This window comes from Lethenteron reissneri, chromosome 4, assembly GCF_015708825.2.
Source record: "Lethenteron reissneri isolate LAM-NWPU_2019-01 chromosome 4, ASM1570882v1, whole genome shotgun sequence".
Taxonomy (NCBI): Eukaryota; Metazoa; Chordata; class Hyperoartia; order Petromyzontiformes; family Petromyzontidae; genus Lethenteron; species Lethenteron reissneri.
The window spans coordinates 857,345-881,061 of record NC_083782.1 but is presented as its reverse complement, the minus strand read 5'-3'; the positions used below and the strand labels follow the sequence as shown (position 1 = coordinate 881,061).

Here is a 23,717-nt window from a genome sequence, read left to right as displayed (position 1 = left end):
CCCCCCCCCCCCCCCGTGGGATCGAGAACCACGTTAGCAGATTGTGGCAGCGGTGTCCTCAGGGCTGTCCAGGCCGAGGTCCGGACGGCTAAAGCTGGGGGATAGAACCGGGAGTTGGCTCAGAGGCATCATCTCTATCCGGCTCAAACGAGCTTCCTAGGCGGTGCTCGTCTCCTGTTTACAGCCCTGAGCCAACAGTGGGAATTGCACATTGCTATGGCGGTGGGGTGGGCGAGTCTCCGCATAGGGCAACGAATGGTGGAGGATTGGGAGTTGGGAAGAGGGTTGTCAATGTCGGTCAAATTTGACTTCCAATCGCACAACGCACGCGGTGCTCTGCGTAGGCCGTACACCTCTTGAGAAGCGCGGCCACGAGGGCTGTGACTGCGCGGGGGGGACAGGGGAGGCGGGGCCCGGGGGGGCACAGGGTAGGGGGGCACAGGGTAGGGGGGAGTAGGGTAGGGGGGCACAGGGTAGGGGGTACAGGGTAGGGGGCACAGGGTAGGGGGGTACAGGGTAGGGGGGTACAGGGTAGGGGGGCACAGGGTAGGGGGGTACAGGGTAGGGGGGCACAGGGTAGGGGGGTACAGGGTAGGGGGACACAGGGTAGGGGGCACAGGGTAGGGGGGTACAGGGTAGGGGAGCTCAGATGCTGAGCACGCGCGACAGCTTGCGGTAGGCGCGGCTGCTGATGTCGAGGCGGCCCCGCTGCCGCGGCCGCGATGTGCACTCGTGCTCCTTGAGCTTGTTGTAGTAGCCCGAGAACTTGTTGTACAGGATGGAGATGGGCAGGCTGTTGAGGATGATGCCGAACGAGATGCAGCAGAAGGCGAACGCCTGGCCCAGCACTGTCTCCGGGTAGATATCGCCGTAGCCCACTTGCGAGATGCTCACCTGCGCCCCGCGGGGGTGGAGGAGGAGAAGGGGGGGTCGGAGACGCGGTCGCAGCGCTCGCCAGAGACGCGTCGGAATCTGACCCTGACCTGGGCTTCCCACGACGCTTGCTCGGCCAGGAAGGCGGTGGTGGCTACTGCGCGCCTCGCCCCCTACTCCGGCGCCGTTGTGGAGGCAGCAAATGTCGCGCAACTCCCTTTGCCGGCGCAGCACAAGAGCGGACTGATGTCGTCTGATGTCGTCTGCCCCTTCTGTGCGGGGCACACGAGGGCTGGCTGTGTGCTGGCACGCGCCAGTTGGCTCCGCGTGCCTCGGGTTTGCTCCCGCACGCATAAACCCTCTCACGAATCGGCTGAAAACAAATCGAGGAAATCAGAGCTTGGGCAATTTGTTGGCGCCGGCCCGCTTCTCTGGTCACTGCTCCCTTTCTCGCTGCGGTGTTGCAGGTTGACACGATTAGTGTCTGGTGCGTCCGAGCGCCTGCTGTGTTGGTTGTAGTTGCATGGCGGACGCGTCTGTCATGTGGCGCTCTGCGGGCAGAGTCCCTGAATACCAAACGCCTGATACCTGGTATCGTATATTAAAATAACAGGTGTGTAGCCGTGTGTCTCAGTGTGTCTCAGTGTCGCTGTGTGTCTCAGTGTCTCAGTGTGTCTCCGTATGTCCGCTGTGTGTCTCCATGCGTCTTCTAAGCACATCGTGAGAAGCTGGATGAAAGGCCGATGCGCTCAAAAATTTTACTGGTTTGATGCAATTGATTAACCAGAACTGACCTATATGCATCCGTATTGAACCAGCAGTTAACCCAAATTTAACATAACATGTGTTCAAAAGCCTGTTAACACGCACAATACTCGGGGTGGACAACGCGGCGATTCACATCCATTCTTAAACCCCGCGACACGCACACCGCACCGCACCGCGTACTTCGGGATAGGCGTTTCATCGTCTGTTGCGCCTTGCCGTTGTATTTGGCTCGCGTGGCTCCTGCAGCCACTGGAGGCGCGGGCATTCACCGCGACGTGAAGACGGTGGCCCGTCACGTGACTTTGTGACCCTGAATCGCGGTGACCCTTCGCGATTCGGGGCGCCGGGCGGGGGCGGGGGGGGGTCCACCACCACCGCCTTCCGTTTGTCTATCAATCTCAGGGCTCTCCTCCCAGTCGTCTTGGAACGTTGGACCACGTGCCAACGTTGGGCTGACGTTGGCCAGCGTGGTTTTTTTTTGCGGGCGCTCTCTCCTCTCCCTGGGGTCTGTCTAGCGGTTGGCGTGCCATGATACAAACCCGGCGATTCCCGCCCATGGCAAGCACCGATGACGATTATCTGAACCGGTCCTGTGCCTCCCCTAGGTAGACTCCGCCTCAAATGAGTACCTGGTGCGATGTGTAAACATTACCACTGGGGAGACAAAGGCGGTCGGGCGTGGTGCTGGTCACCCACCCTCTCGTGTTACCGTCCCGGCCTTCATTGGTGCTCGCTAACCGCACTTGCCTCAACAGCCTGTTAAAGGCTATAAGGGGGATCTTTGTCTCACCGCGGCCCACCACCACGAGCCGGGGATGCTGGTGAAGTTGGTGCCGGGCGAGTCGTGCTCTGCCGAGTGCACCAGCGCCGAGAAGATGAAGATGCCGATGGCGATGAAGAGGAAGAGGCAGCCGACCTGGTGGTAGCACTGGCGCAGCGTGAAACCGAACGCTCGCATCCCCGTTGAGTGGCGCGCCAGCTTGAGGATGCGGAAGATGCGCATGAGCCTCATGATGCGCAGCACCTGGCCCAGCTTGCCGACCTTCTCCACGGTGCGCACCTCCACGTCGAAGCGGTCGCTCACCACCTGCTCGAACATCACCTGCCGCGCGCACCGTCCCAGCGCCGTGGTCACCACCACCACCACAGCGATAGCCGTGAGGTCTCAAACTCGCAATGCGCAGCATCCGCTCGCTCTCGACGAGAGAGAGGGAGGGAGGACGACTCGGAGGCGCAAAGAGAAGGAGCCACAAGCAAGCGGGAAGGTAGCAGAAACCATTTAGTGAGCCGGCGACAAGTTCTACACCCCCAGCTCTGTGGTCCTCTATATATGAAGTTGTATCGGCCAATTATACATACAGATGGAACATCTGCACTGCCGTCTCCTGGCGAGCCAGGGCATGGCACCTTGACGCCCACAGGAAGGGAGTTTCACGACATTTGTACGGTGATCCACCAACCCTCGCTGCATACAAAGCACTCGATCACAGAGACCACGAGCAGCGTAGCCACCACCCGGCTATTATACTCATCATTCACTCCGGCTATGTTTGAGTTTCTGTTACAACGGTTCTATTCCGGTTGGAGCCCTCTTGGCCGTGCCTGGAACTCGGGCCGTGTCTGTGGCGAACATCGGACGACGGTTCACTGCCCCCATGCCACTCGTTGATGCAGAGCGGCAGCTCTCATTTTACACGGAGGTGGTTGAGCTTGGTAATTTCGTCAAGAGTAGCGTAGCGGTGTATCGCTGTGATGCCGCCTCCCCCGTATTTGTGAATCGGGCATTGAGCCGTGAGGATGTCCCACGGTTCTGTGTGGGTTGTTCAGAGTGGCGGTGTGCGGCTGGCGGTCGTGAGCGCCAAAAACCGGCCGCGTCGGGGCCCTCTGTCCACACATGGGCGTCACCGGTCGGACGATGTTGCTATGATTGCCCACAAAATCAATGGCGGTTATCATGTAATGACGATACTTGCGTTCAATACCGTAACGAAACATCTCGGAGGTTAGTGTTAGTTGTTTTGTCTCGTGGGGGGGCGGGGTGGGGGGGGACCCCTTTATGGCTTTATGGCAGCTGCCCCTGTGCGACACAAGCTGACTGAGCACAGACCTGCAAGTCAGTATTCGTCTGCCAGTATTTGTCTGCCAGTAGGGGCAAATTTTGACCGCGACGACCAGCACACAATTGCCCTACTGATATTAAAACGACGTCACAGGATCGTTAACGTCCACTGTGAAGCAAACGGCGCATCTGTCATTTTACGGTTAATATACTTGAAGTATTAACCAGGGTGGACTGCGGGATGCAAACCGCAAACATTCATATTTGTAGCCAGAGCCTTAAAATGATACTGCACTGGAGAGAGAGGTTGGTTTGGTTGGTTTGGTCGATGCTGTTTTTTGTATTTCCAATTATATTCCAATTGTGCTCTCAGGATCTTGTCTGGACAAGAACTCCTTTCCCTTCCGAACTGTCCGGGAACAGCTTCACAAGATGACATCACGCGACTCCATTTGAAGTGACTTAAGTAGCCCTTTTGTATCCGCACCAGGGTCGCACCTCTTAAATGCCCTGCTCAGAGTGTGTGCCGCGTGTCGAACTAATTCTGGAAGTTAGCTAATCAAGAGTGGGCGCAGTGGTAACACTCGTGCCTCACAGCAAGCAGGACCTGGGTTCGATTCCCGAATCGGGCGCCTTTCTGTGAGAGCGTGTGTATGTTCTCCCCCTGTCCTGCGTGGGTTTCCTCTGAAAGGGAGTGTTCAGACTCGACGTGGCTTTCCAGAGTAAATACAAATATATAATTTATCATTACAACAGAAACTGAACTTGGTGTGGCCAGCTGTCTGGAGGCTAATTCGGCTAATTCCCAGATGTGTCAAAGCAATGTCAAGGTCCAGAGCGTGGATCCGGTTTAGCCACCCGATCAAGTGCAGCAAGCTAATAGCATTAACCAAGGAAAGCCTCACGACTTTTTCAGTATTCTGCTCCTTAGAATGTTTAATTAGATTCCGTCTTCTTATCTTACTCCTCTTCGCCCCCTGTGGAGCATAAGGCCGCAACAAGCCTACGCCATGCCGGACGGTCTTGAGCAGCATTCTCTGCTTCACGCCAGGACACGGTCTTTAGTTTGAAATTGGGTTCTGTGAATGACGAGAAAACTCATCGCAATGGAAACTTGAATTCATGCTGGAAACAAAGTCGATTGAACAATGCACTCAATAATCCTAACCCTTATATCTAGACCACCAGCTCATTCGAACTAAATGTGTGGCTTGTTGGGATCATCACATTCTCTCAACTCTTTGAGGTGGTGGTTCTAAACGACGTGGCCACACGTTCAGCACTGTTGAGCTGGTGGTGTGGACAAGGCTGGGAGCTTTTGTACGTGAAACGCTGCACACCCGTGTGTTGTTACATCTTCGACATTGTTTGGTCGGTTCCCTCTCTGCTCTGTAGTATTCCAACCCACGTGCCCCCCAGGAAGAGATCACATCCACCCAATTGTACAGCATCGTGATGATGCTTTTACCTATGGTGGTGGCTTTGGAAGGCCTTAATCCAGCAGTGGATAGAATCATGGCTGGTGATTATTATTATGAGCATGACCATGTGATTGATAAGGCAAGTGCTGTTAGCGAGCACCTATGAAGGCCGGTACAGCACACTAGGGGTGGGTGGCCAGCACCACGCCCGGCCGCCTTTGTCTCCCCAGTGCTAGCGATGTTTACACACTGCGCCAGGTACTCATTTGAAGCTGAGTCGACCGAGAGTAGGAGCCGTGATGGATTCAGATAATCGTCGCTGGTGTTGTTGGGCGAGAGCGGGAATCGAACTCGGGCGGCCGGATTAATAGCGCGGCGCACTGCACTCGCGAAGCTCAGGACATTTGAATTTTGCGTGCGTGCGGTCAAGTCTCCAGTGGGTGATCCGTCAATCTCACGTCTCCTGCACGAGCTCAGAGCTTGCGCAGGCCGGGAGGGTAGGACAGTTGTTGTTACCCGGGAGGGTGACAACTGTTGACGTGGCACCCCCATTGAGGTTACGAAAGCCCAATCATTGCAATCCGCTCGCAGGCTCAAACGTAGCGCTTGCATGTGCTGCCACGCACCATGAGAAAAATGGGGGGGGGGGGGGCAGAATTGGCGTACGAAGTGGATGAATGCAACCGTTTAATTAATGTTTTTGTCGACAAAATTGCCATTCGAAAATCGCGGTCCGATCCGGTGGCCCTCATTAAAGGTGCCGATGCGACTGCCAACGAGACGACGGGCCTGGCGACACTCACCTGGATGTAGAAGGGGATGATGGCGATGACGTCGACGGCATTGAGGACGCTGCGCATGAAGCGCCTGAGGTTGGGCGTGCAGAGCAGCCGCAGCAGATACTCGGCGGTGAAGAAGGCGATGCACACGGTCTCCACGTGGTCGAGCGGCGTGGGATGGTTGCCCCACGCCGCCGCAGCCGCGCCGCCAGCTCCGCTTCCGAACAGTCCGTCGCTCATCGTGTTCAGGGTCATCGCCGCGATGGACAGCAGCAGGAACAGGGTGGACGTGACGGACACGAGCTTGGAGGCGAAGGAAGACAAGGGCTTCTCCGTGAGGGTCCAGAGGCCGCGGCGCACCTCGCCCATGCGCATCCCGTCGAAGCAATCGTCGCTCGTCTCGCTCTCCAGCTCGTCCTCGAGCTCTCGCTGGACCTTGAGGAAGTCCGAGATCTCGTCCTGCCGCTCCTCGAAGAGGATTCTGCAGCAGAGCTTGGCGTGACGGGGCCTGACGCCCCAGTACTCGAGCTCCTCGATGAAGTTGCGCGGGCACAGCGAGTCGCGCACCCACAGCGTGCCGGCGCTGTACCAGTTGAAGACGTGCGCGAACGCCAGCGGGTCGCGGTCGAAGAAGTACTCGCGCCGGCTCGGTGAGAAGTCGTCGCACAGGTCCAGGCGCCTCTCCTGCTCCGTGTGGCCGGCCAAGCGGCCCAGCCTGGTCCTCGGGTACTTGGTCACCGCGTGCCTGGGAATGCGAAATCGCTTCCCTCCCACGTTGATGCGGAGCAGCCTCCCACCGGGCCCCCTGCACGCGTCGGGAGCCGGGGGCGCGCTCACGTCCGCGGTGCGCCTCCTGGGAAGGGCGCCGCCGTCGTAAGTGACGCTCCTGCTGCTGCTGCTTCTGCCACTCCCACCTCCTCGGGTTTCATCTCCGCTGCCGTCTAGGGTGGGTCATGATAATACAGCACTTAATGCGAATAAGTCTTGCCACGTCTCGGGACTCATCAGAGGGCCGTGCTGTGTGGTTGCACGATGCTCACGTTAAAGTAGGAAAAAGCCCTGCGGATGTCCAACCCGTGATCTTCATGCAGCCCACCAGCCCCCACGTCCACAGCACTGGCTTGTAGCCACTCACCACCAAGCACCACCACGCACCACCACACACCACCACGCACACCAAGCACTACCACGCGCCACCACGCGCTACCACGCACCACCATGCACACCAAGCACCACCACGCACCACTACGCACCCCACGCACCACCAAGCACCACCACGCGCCACCACGCGCCACCACGCACCACCATGCACACCAAGCACCACCATGCTCCACCACGCACCACGCATCACGCACACCACGCGCCACCAAGCACCACCACGCGCCACCACGCGCCACCACGAACCACCACGACCACCACTACGCACACCACGCACCACCACGCACCACCACGCACACCACGCACCACCACGCACCACCAAGCACCACCACGCACAACCATGCACACCACGCACCACCACGCACCACTACGACCACCACGGACCACCAAGCACCACGACCACCAAGCACCACTATGCACCACCATGCACCACCACGCACCACCACGCACCACTACGACCACCGCGCACCACCAAGCACCACCAAGCACCACCACGCACCACCACGCACACCAAGCACACCACGCACCACCACGCATCACGCGCCACCACGCGCCACCACGCACCACCATGCACCACCATAACAACCGCCATTCGTCACTAAGTGGCGGTGACGTCTCCACGACACTTGTGCCAGGCTATGTGCACGTTGAGGCCACGTGAAGTGTCGAAGGCCAGCTGGCAGGTCACGGGACAGACCCAGCAGGTGCCACGGGTCGACTTACTGAGAAGACTGGCTGATGCACCACCTGTGCTCCCTACTGTGCCAACTTGCTGTGCTTTAGCCACCCGGCGCTTTGCTCGCTGTTGTGAGCGTCGCTACTCTGCCCTCCATTGTTGTAGGAGTGCGACTGCCTCCAACTGCCCAGGAGCGTCCTTCACGAGCCTCCTCCACAGAGAACGATCTTGATACCGCTGGTACCAGTCATCGGCAAGTCCACTCAGTTCCACATCCTCCTGTACCACATCACTCTATCTCTTCTCTAGCCCGTGCCGCGCCCGTTTAGCCCCCTCGATCCGGCCAAACAAAAACTGTTTAGGCATGCGGTGGCTGGGCATGCGGGCTACACGACCCAGACAACGCAGCCTTGCCTGTCGGAGGAGCTCACCGGTGGGACTTTATCCAGATCTTTCAAGGATTTGTGAGCTCATCACACAATCCAGCCTGGTTAAACCCAGGTTGGATCGTAGGCAGGCCAGCCTAAATGTTTCTAACCGGCGAAGTTGTTCCACTAGGGGGGTCCACGTTTTGCAAGCGTAGAGAAGAGAGGGAATGACTGTGGCCGAGAAGACCTGAAGCTTCGTGCTGAGCGACAGACCAGGCAGCTTACACACAGCGTTACACAACCAATGAAAATATAATTCCGCTCGACTGATTCGGAGTGATACCTGTGCTGTCAAACCGGAGCCGGTCATGAGCACACTGCCCAGGTATGGGAAGCTCTCTCCTCTTTCCACAACTGCCCCATCACCAATTGGGAGTTGTGGGGGTGGATTGTCCAATGGTACAAAATACCCAGGCAGGTGCTTAGTTTTGGTGGCGCTGATGGTAAGGCCCCACCTCTTAGTGGCAAGTTCCAGGTTCATCTGCAGCACCTCCAACTCCTCCTCTGAGTGAGCAGCAATTACCAGATCAACGGTATACATAATAGGGAACCATCCCTTGACCACACCCGGGCATCGATCAGCCTCCCATTGTATCTGTACCAGATGGAAATTCCTCCAGTACAGCAATTGAAGGCTTCACGAACTACGTGGTTGAAATAAATGTTAAATAATGTGGGAGCCAGAGGATATCCCTGTCGCACACCAAGGTGTACAGGGAATGGCTCCGACTCCCGGCCACGTAGTTTTACCCAGGCCCGCTCACCATCATGAAGGACCTTAATGATCGTGAGCAGAGAGTCAGGGACTCCGAAAGCACGAAGAACAACCCAGAGCCCAGGCCTACTGATGGTATCGTAGGCCTTGACCGGTCAATAAAGCAGAGATGTAGGTCTTGTTGAAATTCCGTACATCTCTGCTGTAGCAGACGGACAGAAAATATGGCATCTGTGCAGGACCGCCCTTTTCAAAACCTCATTGGGGCTCTGCAAGCCTGTCCTCAGCGTACCTAGCAAGGCGATGTTGAAAAATCCTTGCAAGGACCTTTCCCAGCACACTGAGGAATGAGATGCCCCTGTAGTTGTTACAGTCTGTGCGGTCCGCCTTCTTAAAAAGGGGGACCACCAGGGCATCCTTCCAATCCGGCAGAACCCGGCCAGTGGTCCAGACGTTGTTATGATGTCATGTAGGGCAGTCTGTGCACAAACGCCACCCTCCCTCAGCATTTCGCTTGGGAGATCATCTCTGCCAGGTGCCTTTCCTGGTCTCAGACTCTGGATCGCCTTCAGTACTTCCTCAACAGATGGCACCTCAGCCAGCCACTCACAGGGGGTGACTTCTTCCAATATTTGAGGCACCACAGCCTCCGCAGTGTCATCCCCACTTTGTCCCATGTTGTTTTCCAGGCTGAGAGATTTCCCCTCCCCCAGGACCTCACAGAAATGCTCAGCAAATCTGCAAACCTATTCCTGGGGGTCGGAGATTGGATCACCGTTCTTTCCCCTGATGATGGTAATAGGTATGGTGCTGCAGGTTACTTTGATGGAATTAAAGAGCGATTTGTGATCGCGGGCCATTGAGGCAGACTCCATCTCCTCAGCAACTCGCGACCACCACCCATCCTTGCAGCGCCTCACGGCTTTCTGAACCTCCGAGAGAAGGCATCCTCATTCTCTGACGTGGGATGCTGTAGCCGATGAGAGTGGGCCTGTCACTTTTTCTCAGCCAGCCTGAACACCTCCTGTCAGCCAGGATATCTGGGGAGGTCTGGACCGTTTGCAGCTGCATGAGCCACAGTCCTAAATCTCGCTCATTTCCCCTTGACATCAGGAGGAGTGGGTGACGATGCCAACCCCAGCCGTAAGCGATGATGAAATTCTCACTTGCAACTTTCATCAGCTAGCTGAGACCATGCCACTATGGGTTTGAATGAGGTCCTGGGTGTACACCCATCACCGGAGTGGAAGAATGGCAGGCGCATCTTACAGATGACAAGTCGATGGTCAGTGGGCAGATCAGCTCCACGGGAGGTCCTGGTGGCCCATGCCTTCCAATCACTCCAGACCAGGTGCCAGCATCATGACCAACTCGGGCATTGAAGTCATCCAACAAAATGACTATCTCGAGGGGCCACTTTAGCTAGCACCTGTGACAGGAGGTCATAGAACACACACCACCACGCACCGCCAAGCACCACCATGCACCACCACGCACCGCCAAGCACCACCATGCACACCACGCACCACCACGCACCACCACGCACCGCCAAGGCTTACGAGTACAATCTGATATAACAATACTTATTTACAACGCACCATTATTAATCAATTGAAGTCAAGTTCCACATTGATTTTGTTTAACCAGCCTGTGAGATCTCAAGAGACTTGGATGAGTCGCACTTGAATGAGTGACCTGGGTCACGAAATGACAAAAGCAAAAACGTAAAGAAACAAAATACGTACTGTGTAGCAATGAGCAAATATAATTCAGAGCAGAAAGAACCAGTCGTCGGGGAAGTCATCAGTAATGCTATGGGGATACTCGCTCCTACCATATGAATGTGGAAATCCCACCACTGGCTCAGGGCTATGAACGGAAGCTGAGCACCAATGCCTCGATACTCATTTGAGCAGGGGAATCGCTTTCGGTTGTTTTGACTCTCCGAGGCAGGCCTGTCGCCTGCTCCCCTCGTGAGAGTGAGACGTCACTCAGGAGGAGAGGGAACCTGGGTGGTGCCAACGGGACATTCGCTGGTGCCGATGTGCAGGGCACACGCCAGCACCGGCCCTGATCCCAAGTCTCACCTTCTCTCCCAGCGTCTTGGAGCTCATGATGACAATGACCGTGATGGTGGCCATGACCTTCACCATCATCTTCGGAGTCAGTCCCGTGCTCGCGATGACGACGATGATGACCACCACCACCCCCGCCACCATCATCGTCATCATTATGACCACCACCACCACAATCATCCTCGTCGGAGACGTAATAGTAGCTGCTCCTGCGCGGCTGTCCCGCGTGGGCGGCGCGCACGGACTCGAGGGAATCGCGGGACTCGTCCGAGTCGCTGCTGTCGCACCACAAGTACGCAAGCTCCTGCGCCGAGCTCCAGTGGCGGATGGAACTCTCCCGGGCAGCCTGCAGGTCGGACTTGCCCGTGACGACTTCCTGGCGGCCCAAGACGAACTCGCTGAAGCGTCTCTTCAGCATCTCCCTCACTGACTGACGACGAACGAGGCAGCCGTGGAAGGCGCAGACGGACGCGGAGACGGAGGGGCTGGGAGACTGACAGAGAGATGGGACGAGGCGGGGAGCAGCCGGAGGCTCCGAGGGTTGAGAGAGGCGATTGGCAGACAGAGAGAGGCAGATGAGACGGGGAGTGCTTTGGGCAACGCGTGTGGCTGAAGAGAGATGGATGAAGGGGGTATACGCTGGTGCAGCAATAGTATTTAAGGAAGAGCGATGTTTCAGGAGATATCTGGGAGAAGGATATCTGTACAACGGTTAATTGTACTGGAGAGGTGTGCAGTGGCTGATAGTATAGGAGATACCGTTGCACTAGAGATTCATTGGGAGAGATATAGTACAGCCTTGTGATAGGAGAGAGAGAGAGAGAGCGTTATAGAATGCGAGAGATACTACAGTGGAAGTGAGGAAGAGTGTAATAGACGTTGCAAGAGGTTTGCCAGAGGGTGCCTGGTAATCGAGATATGTGCACTCGCACAGAGAAGGGAGAGAGATGTAAAAGACGTTTGTCGGATAACAACAGCAGAGGTAACAGAGACTTCGGGTGTGAGGGGGGAGAGATGATGGACACAGGTGCGCGCACGGGAGCACAGAGACACAGAAGTATTAGAGACTTAGAAAGAGGCGAGATAATGAGGGCGGCTGAGGTTGGTGGGATGAGCGCAGAGATTATTCACTCGCCCCTCTCAAGGATCCTCTCGTGAAGGTGGCGCAGTGTCCGTGGAGGAATGCGACATCAACATAACTCTTGATGAAAAATAAAATTGGTGTTAAGATGTTCAAACACGGAATCAAATCTGCATTAACCACACATACCTGTGGAAAAACATGCAAACCGACATGCTCTGATAATGCGTGCATTGTCTTTGACACTGATTGGTGTACACCAGAGACAGACTTCTGTATGGCATTGTCTCATCGGTGTTAGACCAGAGGACGCCAAAAAGCCAACAGTATAGTTTGAATACTGCCAAAAAGGTCCCCTGAATATAACTACCGTTTTCGCTATTTTTATTTTACGTCGAGACCACTGAGCAATATCGCTCTATTTTCAGAAGCGACCTGACCATAAATGATAGCCCAACGCAGTAGCTCATCGCGTGGAAATGTATTGCAGCCAAATACTCTAAAACGCATGTTTCAAAATGTGGAGGAAAAACCCCGAGGACCTGGAGAAAGTCCCACGCGACCACGGGCAAAGAGACATGCAAACTACAAATATATAGCAGGCGTCAGGGTCGGGGTCGAACTTACGAACTCCTGTATACCAGGCGAGGTAGTTAACATCTCCTAGCCACCGTTGCGCCCCCAAATCAGTGCAGCATCTGCCACAGAGAAGCATCCGTTTTCACCATTGGCTGTTGATCTGCATTGGAACTCAGTGGCAGCGGTGCTGGCTCACATCTCAGAGACGGCCATTGTAAAGCCTCCGGAAGAGCGACTCGAATGTCGTCTCTCGACTCGAGTGTTGTCCTGCTCGTCTATGTAGTAGCGTCACTCGGGTTGGTGTCACCCCCCATGGACCGCCTCCCGTACCAGACCATACAGAATCCTTAGTCATGTGTTTTGTACTAATGTTACTCGTAAATCGTAATTCCCGTATATCACTGAATGTAATGGCAATAGTAGTGACGTAAACAACTCGCAAAATTAAAATTACACCTTTAAATTACAATATCATACGTACAGCCTAAATGTACATTTGCATAGTTTCATGTGGTTAAAGTGAAAATTCGATAAGAAAACAATAGAATTCGAAGTAAAAAAAACGTCGAAACATTTAAGAACTACATTAAATCAGATATATATTTGCAAGACAGTGATATTTTTCAAGAAAATGAAAAAAAATGAATTTAAGATTTAAGTTCTATTTCTAAACACGTATCAAGAAACATAGGATTCCCCCCCACTTCACGTTGTAAATTGTCAATTTCTCTATTTAGTTATCAAAGAGTTATATAATTAATAATTGTTCTACATGTAAGTTTATTTTCAATTTTAATCATAGAATAATATGTGATATAGTTGTAAATTTCTTAAATGTAATATTTCTTAGATTATATGAATACTAACAACAACATTGTTTTGTAAAATCTTTCTACATTGAATTAGAACATTATTAGTTACAACATTATTAGTAACTGAGCGGAAGCCTTTTTTATTTTTCTCTTTTTCCTTTAATTACGACATCAATCTCAAAAACGTTATTTATATAGGTTCACAAATACTAATTACCACAATATTGTAGCTAAAACACCAGAAAATTTGACAAAATCAGCGACGATAAAAACATGAGCAGCGACGAAAACAACAGCGCGTGCTTTGTAGCGCGTGCAGACGAAACATCGTGATTCGAAGCGTCATTGTAGTTTTTTTGTTTTTATTAATTTTAATAAAAAATTTTACCTACGTGACTTTACCGAAAAAACTAAGAGTATAATAATGACAGCTCTGACCGGAGCGCATAATAAGGTTAAAAAAGTAAATTAGCATAACGTTTTAGCGTTGTAGGTATATTGATATAGTACATGTAAGCTGGGCTTACGAAAAAAAATTGTTATAACTAACTACAGGGATATTATATTCTTTGTTGCTTTCGGTAAAGCCACGTAGATAGAGCTGCTGAGGCAGGAAAAAAATATTTGTTTAATTTTTGTATTACTATTTTTTCCTGCTTCAGCAGCTCTCCCGCTATATTTTTTCACCTGATGACGATTGCTTGTGTTGCGATCGAAACGTCGTGATATTTTTATTTAGCATTATGATTTTTCTATCTATGTGGCTTTACCGAAAGACCCAAAGAATATGAATTTCTGCAGTCACGAAAGCTTTAAATACAGGGATTTTTTTTTATTAAAAAAGAATACATTTCTTTTGAAACACTGCGCAAAAATGTTATAAACAGTCATTTTGGTTTCACCCCCTCTGATGGTGTCACCCGGTGTGGTCCGCACCCCTCGAGTGACGCCACTGCGTCTATGCTTTTGTGTTCTTTGGCCACTCTCTGTCCATCACGCAAAACCCGCTTACTGAGCTCTGTGGTACAAGTGTTTGTTTTTGTACAGAAAACCATTGCCGTGCCAGACGCCAGTATTTTAATGTAGGGATCAAATTCAACGCCAGTGTACTCTATTTAGCCTTTTTCCCGGTTTAGCATTGTTCTCAGTTAACAAAACAAATCAACACGTTCGGCAATAGCGCTGTTGCTTTAAAATAAACAAAAAATACCAACTAGGCGACGTTTGGGCAATGACCATTTTTCAGAGCACATAAATCAGCACCGATATCAATTGACCTGCTATGAAGAAGGGCCATTGCCTGTTTTATGTTTTCATTTTAAGGCCGCAGTGTTATTAACAAATGTGTTGAGGTTTTTGTTAGTTGTCCTTGTGCACCACTGCCAACACAGCATAATCTCCGAATAAATGGTTCTCTGTTTTAGTTGTTCTATTATAATTATTGAACCCAAAAAACGGGTGTAACGGTGGCGATACATTTCGCCGTGTGCACAACATACTCGGTCCATCCGCAACCTCTTGAGTACATCTTCCCAAAGTGGGGGCCGGTAAAAGTTACCCGGCTTCACTACCTTGCAGCGGTAGGGTATAATGGTCGGCAGCAGTGGGCGAATCAGTGAAGGAGGAGAAAGAGGAAGAAGGGAAGGGAGGATAACCGAACGGAACCTAAAAAAAGTAACATAAACGAGATGTCCGTATCCGCCGTTTTTTTCCTTTCCTCTTCCCCCCATGGGAGCAACGACTATCGGATTGCTTTGCTACGGTGGTTCAATATATGAGGTCCAGTCGCACACCGCGGCCCCCATTCTCTGGCCATCCATTCTGGGTTCAGCAAAAAAACGTCCACTGAGGAACTCACCTCCGCGCCACAAATCCGATTGAAATAGTTTCCAATGTCTGGGCACATCCAGAAGGTGTGCAGGTATGCCGGTACAGTGCCTTGTGGCCACCTGGGGCAGTCTCGGGAAGAATTGGTGAATGTGGCTCTCCTGTCATTGGTCAGGTAGGTTCCGTGTAGATGTAGTGACATCGCTGGATGTCACCATGCTGTGGGTGCAGTACCGGCCCTAGAGGGGCACGGTGTGCGTTGAATAATAGTGTTGGATGGCACCACGCTGTAAGTGCAGTGCTGGCCCAACAGGACAGGGTGTGTGGGTGCCGGCCGAAGGATAAGGTTGTGTGAGGCCATGGCACTCTGGTTGACCCAGGAGGACACGTAACTGGTTAAGTTCACAGAGGGGCCCCAAGAGGGGGCTAGGGGGTCACGTGATTGGAACCCAGGTCCTTCCGGAGGATTCTGGAAGGTGGACGTGGCCAAGGGCGGAGCCGGCCACGCTACAAATAATATAAGCCGGGTCCCTAGAGGGACCAGGGTTGTTCATCCCAGGACGAAACCCTTCGTCTACGATCTCCGTTCAACGAGTCTCCAACACGTGGCCCAGGGCAGATGTTGTAGGCCCGGGTCCATAGTAACAGTTACGTGGTAACTATTGTAGTTCGCTGGGTGGTCACCACCTACGGTTGTTATTCTGTTAAGGGGAAGATACCCGTGTGTTAAAATTGAGTAAATGTGTTGCCTCCAAAGTCTACGTCTGCGACTCAGTTGAAACAATTTTAACTGACGGACGGACGCCATATCTGCTTCTATTTCTGATGAGGGATGTCCTGTCCCAGCTGCCTTTCTCATAAATTCTCAGTTTTGGATCTCACACGGTCTCCGCCACAGTCAATAAAGTGATATGCCTCCATAAAATAAATTGTTCTCTGTTAGTTCTTAAAGTTGCTTTTCACTCTACCTTGCGCTAGAAGAGGAAGTTAGCAGTGGACCACGTGGTGCTGCCACGGCTCATGTTGTGTGGATGATGCTCCTCGTGGAGGCTGCTGCTTAATCAGCATCGCACATTCGTAGATTTTAATTCTTAGAGCAGGACAATGTTCATCATCAGTCACGGTCAATCCACTGCTGGATGGATAAAGGCCTCTCCAAGTTGCTGCCACCTCTCAGGACACTGTCATGTAACAATTTACCCAGCACCTGCACACAATGATTTCAACGCTCCATCTCCTGGGCGATGGTCCTCTCAGACGCGTTCCATTCCTTGGCTGTCACGCCACTATTATTTTTGACCATGGTCCATCGCACCTTCTAGCGACGTGGCCCGCCCAAACGCACTTCTCCTAACAGTTTAAATTACGCCTTTAACCTGCCTACGTCCTCTAATCGGCGTATTCCTTTTCCTGCCGCTCAGTGAGATTTCAAGGACGGGTCTCTCGCCCATGCATCTCTCCCCATGCTTCCAACAACAGAAGAGTGCGCAAATGTTCTGATACATGCATTGCATTTGTGCTGTTCGTCTTTTGGCATTCTCTGGTCTACTAACACTGGTGAGACAAGGCCATAAAGAAGGCTGTCTCTGTTGTTGGCCAATACGTTTCAAAGACAAATCCTTTATCTATTTGGTGTTTCAACCATCTTAACATCTCATGTTTTCTTGCCAGAACGGGTCAAACCTATTTTTAAACAATTATAAAGTAATAATAATGTTGCAGTGTTCTCAAAACTCGCCACGGCTCCCTTCAGTTTCACTCAAAGTGACTTTTATCCACCCCCTATGCCACGGCAGGCTATTGTTAGCTGAGGTGTTCCTGATTGTGCTTACGGGAGAGAGCGCAGCCTTAAGAGATTGACCCAAATCCTGGTCTCAGGGCGCATTCAGTTGTGCCGCTCGCGTGGGTTGGGCGTGCGCACGAGCTGAGGGAAAGCTGGGGAAAGGCGTGACGCTCATCAAAATCCTCCTGATAAGTCCGGCTGGGGGTAAGGGAGGTGATTCTGACAGTCACCTTCGTAATGGGATTGTTGGACACACGTCCAGAGCATTGTTGATACGGACATTTGGGGTGGAGAAAAAGCCACTTGCACGTTTTGTTTGTTTAAAAACATCCGTAGCTATTTCAGTAATAGTGAGTCAGGAGAAAGGAGGTGGGCACATAGTAGGATCTTGCATAGCCCCCTGATTGAAATGGCTTGTCGGTGCGCCCCTAGGTTCCTGCTTGCGATGTTTGGGCACTTTGTGTTTGTGGTGGTGTGTGGGGGGCCATGGTGTTGTACAAAACAGCATCGTATACCTTCGTTGTATTTCAGTAAACGTCCCAAACGAAGCGTCCTCAGCAATCAGCACGACTGTCGGCAACAGATAACTCACGGGAGAGGTGCGGCCCTGCAATTGCTCACTCACGCAACTGCTGGTGGAAGGACCTCTGCTCGAATCAACTCTACAGGGTGCTTGGCCTACCCTTCCACGCTGACATGCTGAAAGAAATAGGCATTCCCACACTTTTCTCCCACCACACACGAGCTGCCGATCGACTGCGCTGTGCCCATTATACAGCTGCTGGGTGGACAGAGGCGGTGGTTGAGGCGGGGGGGGGATTTGAGAAACCCACACTGTTGCTTCCCTTGCCACCACTGGGAGATATCGAACCGGCAAGCCTCTGAATTGCACGTCCGGTATGCTTGCCATGGCACCACGGCAACTTTAACAGTAAATTACTATTGTAATGTGAGGTTATATCCGGGTCGTTGACGGATTACAACTCGTCACGACAATTGGCTCTGCCGGTCCTGGTTCATAGCCAATGGGGGGAAGCCTGGGGGCGTGGCCCTGACGTAATGGAAAGGTGACAGCTGGTTGTAGAGGATTGGTTCTGCTGGCTTTAGCCACAGCCAATGGGGAGACGAGTCAGGGGCGTGGTTCCGGGAGCCTCTGAAATATTCCATAGAGGCTATCCAGGATTGGTGGAAACGTACCACGTGACCCGGGTATTAAATAGGGGTGGAGACGGACGACACGTGGTCAGAACGGGAACGAACAGAGGAAGGGGGCCACGCGGGAGCGGGGCTCCGGGTTGCCACGTGGCAGTGTGTCTGTCTCTCTATCTGTCCCTCTCACGCTGCCTGTCAGCAGCGTGAAGGAAAGCTGTAATGCAAAGGTGAATAAAAGACTGGATTCCAGAAGTCGCCTCAACGACCTTTATTACACTATTGTACGAAATATATATACTGTATATCAATTAGTTGTTGGTCACCAGCAAATTAGTGGTGGTATGACTTCACAAAGCAAAACAGACCCCAGTTTTATTTGTCCCCCCCACATACAATCGAGTGAAGGACATGTGTAGCAGGCTCATATATACATGTACTTTGTGTGTGTATGTGTAATGCGAGCAAGGATTGAGGGGGGCGGAGTCTGGGTCACGTGAGGAGAGGGAGGAGTTAGGGTCACGTGGGGGAGAGGGTTTAGGGAGAGAACCGGAAGAAGATCGGGGAGTTGAGACGGAGTGAAACGGGAGGAGGCCACGCTGGGCAGTACGGGGAAAGTGGCGCGATCGCCACGCATCGGGAGACGTCGGCACCGTCAGCCATCGGTGTCAGGACGCAGAGGGCTAGCGGGCTGTGGAAGGCTAGCTGCAGAGCGGAGCAGCAGTGAGGCTACAGAGCGGAGCAGCAGTGTGGCTGCAGGGCGGAGCAGCAGTGAAGCTGCAGAACGGAGCAGCAAGGTGGCTGTGGAGTGATCGTCGGAGAAGACGCGGCCCTGAGCGAGGACGCCGTGTGAGCGAGATTTATACGAACCCAAATAAAGGACAACGGAGATCGACACTGAGAAAGAGTCCTTTATTACATATGTATATACCAAGGGATGCCACTGTGCACAAATAACCAGAGATAGCAGTCATTTATTTATCTGGGAAAGACTCTCACGGAATCTCGGGACCAGGGCCAGTGCTTTGGGGTGTCCTTAGGGTGGGCCCTGAACCACCGAAATGTCCATTTGGCACCACCCAGGTTCCCTCTCCTCCTGAGCGGTGTCTCGCTGTCATGGTGCCCCCCTCCCCGTCCCTCCCGCCCCCCACACATCTCAACTGCCCCCCGCCCATCCGAGAGAAGCTGGGCCTGATCACAACTCGGAACTCTTTGTTCTGGAGGGCCCGGTACTGGGGTGTTTGGCCAATTGTTTTAATTGTATTCGTGGTGGTTTTTTTTACACTAAGGTGGTTCCTTTAGGATTCTTAGGATTTAAAGTTAAAGTCAAGAGGCTCATAGAGCCATATGGAAGATACCTTTATGATTTGCAAGGTGCAGTGCTATTCCCTGAGACTCAGAGAGCCAGAATAAGGCCCATTTAGGATTGTTCCAGTATTGTAGGTTACACAGAACCTGTCGAGACACAATCACATTGCAAGGTAGTGGCAGGACACCCTATGCACCAAATGGAGACTGATAAGTCACGTGCCATTAGAGCAAACAGTGCAAACGCTGGGCCCATCTTCAGTGTGACGCTGATTCCATAAACGGGTGACAAGGCACCTAAAAACTGTCCAGGGAGAAGCTGCCACCTGCCCAAACGTTCGCCAAGGTTATGACCTCGTGATACAGTTCTTTAGCGATGCCGCCGTCCTTGCGACAGCACTTGCAGATGTCATGGGATCTACCCTTGTGTCCTTTACGACTTTTCAGAATCCTGTCAGGGCATCCAGCAGTTTAGGAGAGGAACACTCGGTCTTTGCTTGATGCTGCCGATTAGTGCTTTGATATGGAACTTGAGAGGTCATAATGTGGACGCCCTGACTGCCCAAATGGGGAACTTTCATTGCCTTTTTGGGAAAGTTGTTGAAAACCTTCATACTGCATTGCAGCCGCCAAGATCTGAGGGGCCATTTTTGTCCCCTTGATAGCCAGGTTCTCGGTGAACACTTGCAGTGACCAGGTCAGAGTCGCCGGATCTGTCATGGTGGCCTATTACTTTGTTCCATTTACATCTCCCCCAATCTATTGCCTTACAAGTCACGGCATTAACTATCACACATACGCCACCCACAGTCAATTATAAATCACATTAACCTCTGCCCATTGCCAATGGCACCTCAAACCTACAGCACCTGATTCTGGTCAAACCACCTATTATATGCTGAAACATCTATAGCACGAGGCACAGGGAGCGAATTTTGGCTAACCCTCAAACAAATACGGTTGCCACATCACACCCTTTCAGATGCGCTTCTGCGGCCATCTGGAACGCTCTTCCTTCCGATATTAGGAAGCCACTGGAGCTATGTGTCGCGGCCCTTGCGAGCTGATCCCCCCGTCCACTGCTCCCCCCCCCCCCCCCCCACCCTCGTTCCGCTCCTCCCTCAGTTCGGCGCTGTATATTGTGGATGGAGTGATGTCTCATGGGCAGGATGGGGAGACTGACAGGAGAGGGAGAATCCCTGAGGAGAGTGATAGGAGAGGGGGAGCCAAGGGAGAGAGACGGACGTGGAGCTAGATGGCACGGCTATGCGGTGCGGCCGCGTAGTGGTGTGGGGGCCAGCGTCCACCTCACCGCCCTCGCCGGGCAGGTGGGGTGCGACGTCCTTCCCTTCCCTTCCACTCCCTCCTCCACTCCCTCCTCCACCGCATCGATCGGCCCCCACCGGGCCTCCGCCGACCAAGTGATCGGCCCCCCCGCATTAGCGCTCCCTCTGAGGGACATAGCTAAATCGCTGGCTCACCGCCGCCACATGGGGTTATTCCACACGCACACGAAAGCTAATGCTACAGTGGCTGCGCGAGCATGCGCGCGGTTGTGGGCGGCTATATTCTAATATGCACATGCCCCACAGTTAACACTACAGCGGCAGCGCAAACACACGCGTGCTTGCGGGCGGTTATACGCTACCACGCACCCGCACTAAGACTCGCTCTAAGACGGCTGCGCGAACATGCGCGCGGCGGCGGGTGGTCGCTCCACGCACACTCGAATCACAACACTGCGCCGATGCTCTTATTCGCGGCGCAAAACTCTGCACTGCCCGGAGGGAATATTCTGCGAACAGAGCCTATCCTATTACTACCCAATTCTTCAGATAATCACATGCCCTATTACGTATGTCACGGCTGCACTCACGGCATCGCACGGACGCTGTGAGAGTCGGAGGGATGGAGATGAGAGGGGACTTTACCTATCGCTGTCTCGTAGCTGCAATCGCTGACGTTGCACGGATGCTGCGAGCGGCTCGAGGAGGCAGGACGGCAGGCAGTTGGTTGAGGCGGCCAAGCAGTCAGAGATGAGAGAACTGAACTGAACTGTTTTGGGCTCCCCTTTTTATGCCCCTTGATTTAATAAAAAAACATCCGGGGTTACATTATCCTGCGCAACCAATCGTGCGCCTACCTGTGATTTTCCAACATTTTTCTGCCCTTACATGGAGCGTTACGTTACGTTATTTTTTCGGCCCATTGTCTCTGCGCCTGTACTCATTAATCCCTAACTCAGCCGGTTTAATCTGGGAGGGCGTCCGACTGGCGAATACACACCCGGTTAGTGTGTACTTGGTAGGTGGCGCTAGTGTAATGCGAGCGTAAATGGGGTTGCTGCTGGGCTCTGGCCCAATGACACAGCCCGGGGTATTGGGGGGCGGAGCCCAGTATGGGGGGCGTGTGGGAGGGGCCGCCGTTCACCTCGGGTCCAATTGGAAGCGAGGTGAATGGAGGTGGAGCCAGCAGGGCAGTAAAGGAAGGCCGGATCTGACGATCCGGAAGGGGAGGAGTCAGGGTCACGTGGGAAAGAAGATATAGGTGGGAGCCCGGAAGGGATCGGGATCAGTTGTTGGAGTGAAGAAGCGGGACCACGTTGGGTGGCCGCCGCGCCATCAGCCACATGGCTGATGGGGCTTCGGCACACCATCGGCCAGCGGTGTGCGGAGCGGGGGAGCTGGAGAGACTGACGGAAGAGCGTGTGCGGGGCACGTCACGAGGAGAGCGGGTGTGGGGCATGTCGCGAGGAGGGAGAGACTGACGGAAGAGCGCGTGCAGGGCACGTCGCAAGGAGAGCGGGTGTGGGGCACGTCGCGAGGAGGGAGAGACTGACGGAAGAGCGCGTGTGGGGCACGTCGCGAGGAGAGCGCGTGCGTGGCACGCGCAAAGAGACGCTGATCCACTGTCAGGACAGCGGGGTGTGAAAAAGAGCGGAGGAGCTGATGAGGGAGCGCGTGCGGGGCGCGCGTGAGACGACGCTGGTCCGTGGACAGGACCCAGCGGGGTGCGGAGAAAGAAACTAAATAAAAGACCAACGGAGACAGCAGTGCCTGACGAAGTCTGTTATTACACTGGAGTCAGAAGTGGACTTTTTCAAGGCAAAATAACATCAAGGAAGATGGCCGAGCACTTGAAAAAGCATAACCCACTTGTTACGTCTTCCGACGAAGAGCCTGCAACCACGGCTGGTGTGTCTTCCGCACCAGTGGAGGACATCGGGCGTGCTGGGAAGACGGCCGCCAGCACACGTCCTCCAGCGACCACGTGGCAGGCCGCCGCCATCTTGAACATCGCGGCGGAGAGGCGGCCGGGCGCTGCCATCTTGGAGGCGCCGCGTCGTGTGCATCCTGCTGCTGATGCGGCTGTTTTGCGGGAAGGAGCCGCAAGGAGAGGACGCCGACGCTGCTTCACCACCTTCGACAAGAGAGTGCCGGAGCCACGGGGGAAGCCGCCATTGCTGTTGCTGCCTGGGCGGGAGCACCCCCACCCTGGCTCGTGTGCGAGACACCGGAGCAGTCGCAAGAGGACGCCGCGCTCACCGTCCGAGTTCTTCGAGGCGTCTCAAGTCACCACCCTGCCGTCCTCTGCTCGCCGCAGCCCCCAGGCGAGTCGTGACGATAAGCACCCGGCCCTAACACACACCTCACCCATCTTGTGTGTGCCGGGGTGCGATTGCATTGTTATGGCTCGAGATTGCGGAGTGCGGTTCGGGCTGTGTGTGTGTTGAGGATAGACGTGCTGTCAGCTTGTGTTTGCTCTGTGTCAAATAGTGTTTATGCGTTGCGGCATGGGGATGTTTTCCTGATGGTGAAGTTAATTATTAATTCGGTTGCGTCGAGTGTCCCGAGCCCGTTACCATCCCATTTTGATGATTTTTTGCTGCAAGGTACGACAGGGTTAACGGTGTGTTGTCTGCCTGCAGCTCTGCTCGCGATTGTGCATAATGTACGACCTGTATGGAACTTTGCTGCTTGTAATCGCGATATGCTGACTGCACGTACTGTATAGACTGTCTTTCTGTATGAATACGGAGTGCAGTGCATTGTTCTGACCATTGGGTTCAGGATTGTTATTAGTTGTGCATACCTGTTCGGAAATTGGTCAATTCGTTGGGGGACCCTAATTTTTGGTTGTATGGGTGTTTGTGCACACGAGATTGCATGTGTGTTCATAGGAAATTGCGAGTGTTGAGGGATGAGGGCGTTGTTGGTGGCTCTGCC

At 53.5% G+C, this 23,717-nt stretch overlaps 1 protein-coding gene across 1 annotated transcript; it reads right to left on the bottom strand.

The window, feature by feature from the left end:
* Positions 1-645: 645 nt before the first annotated feature.
* LOC133350675 (potassium voltage-gated channel subfamily V member 2-like) lies at positions 646-11,463 on the bottom strand. Its single transcript, XM_061565297.1, has 4 exons — positions 10,965-11,463; positions 5,925-6,841; positions 2,432-2,743; positions 646-894 (listed from the first exon to the last, which is right to left on the bottom strand). The coding sequence occupies exons 1-4, from the start codon at positions 11,368-11,370 to the stop codon at positions 646-648; spliced, it is 1,884 nt and encodes a 627-aa protein (XP_061421281.1). The 5' UTR covers positions 11,371-11,463.
* Between the last annotated feature and the right edge of the window lie 12,254 nt (positions 11,464-23,717).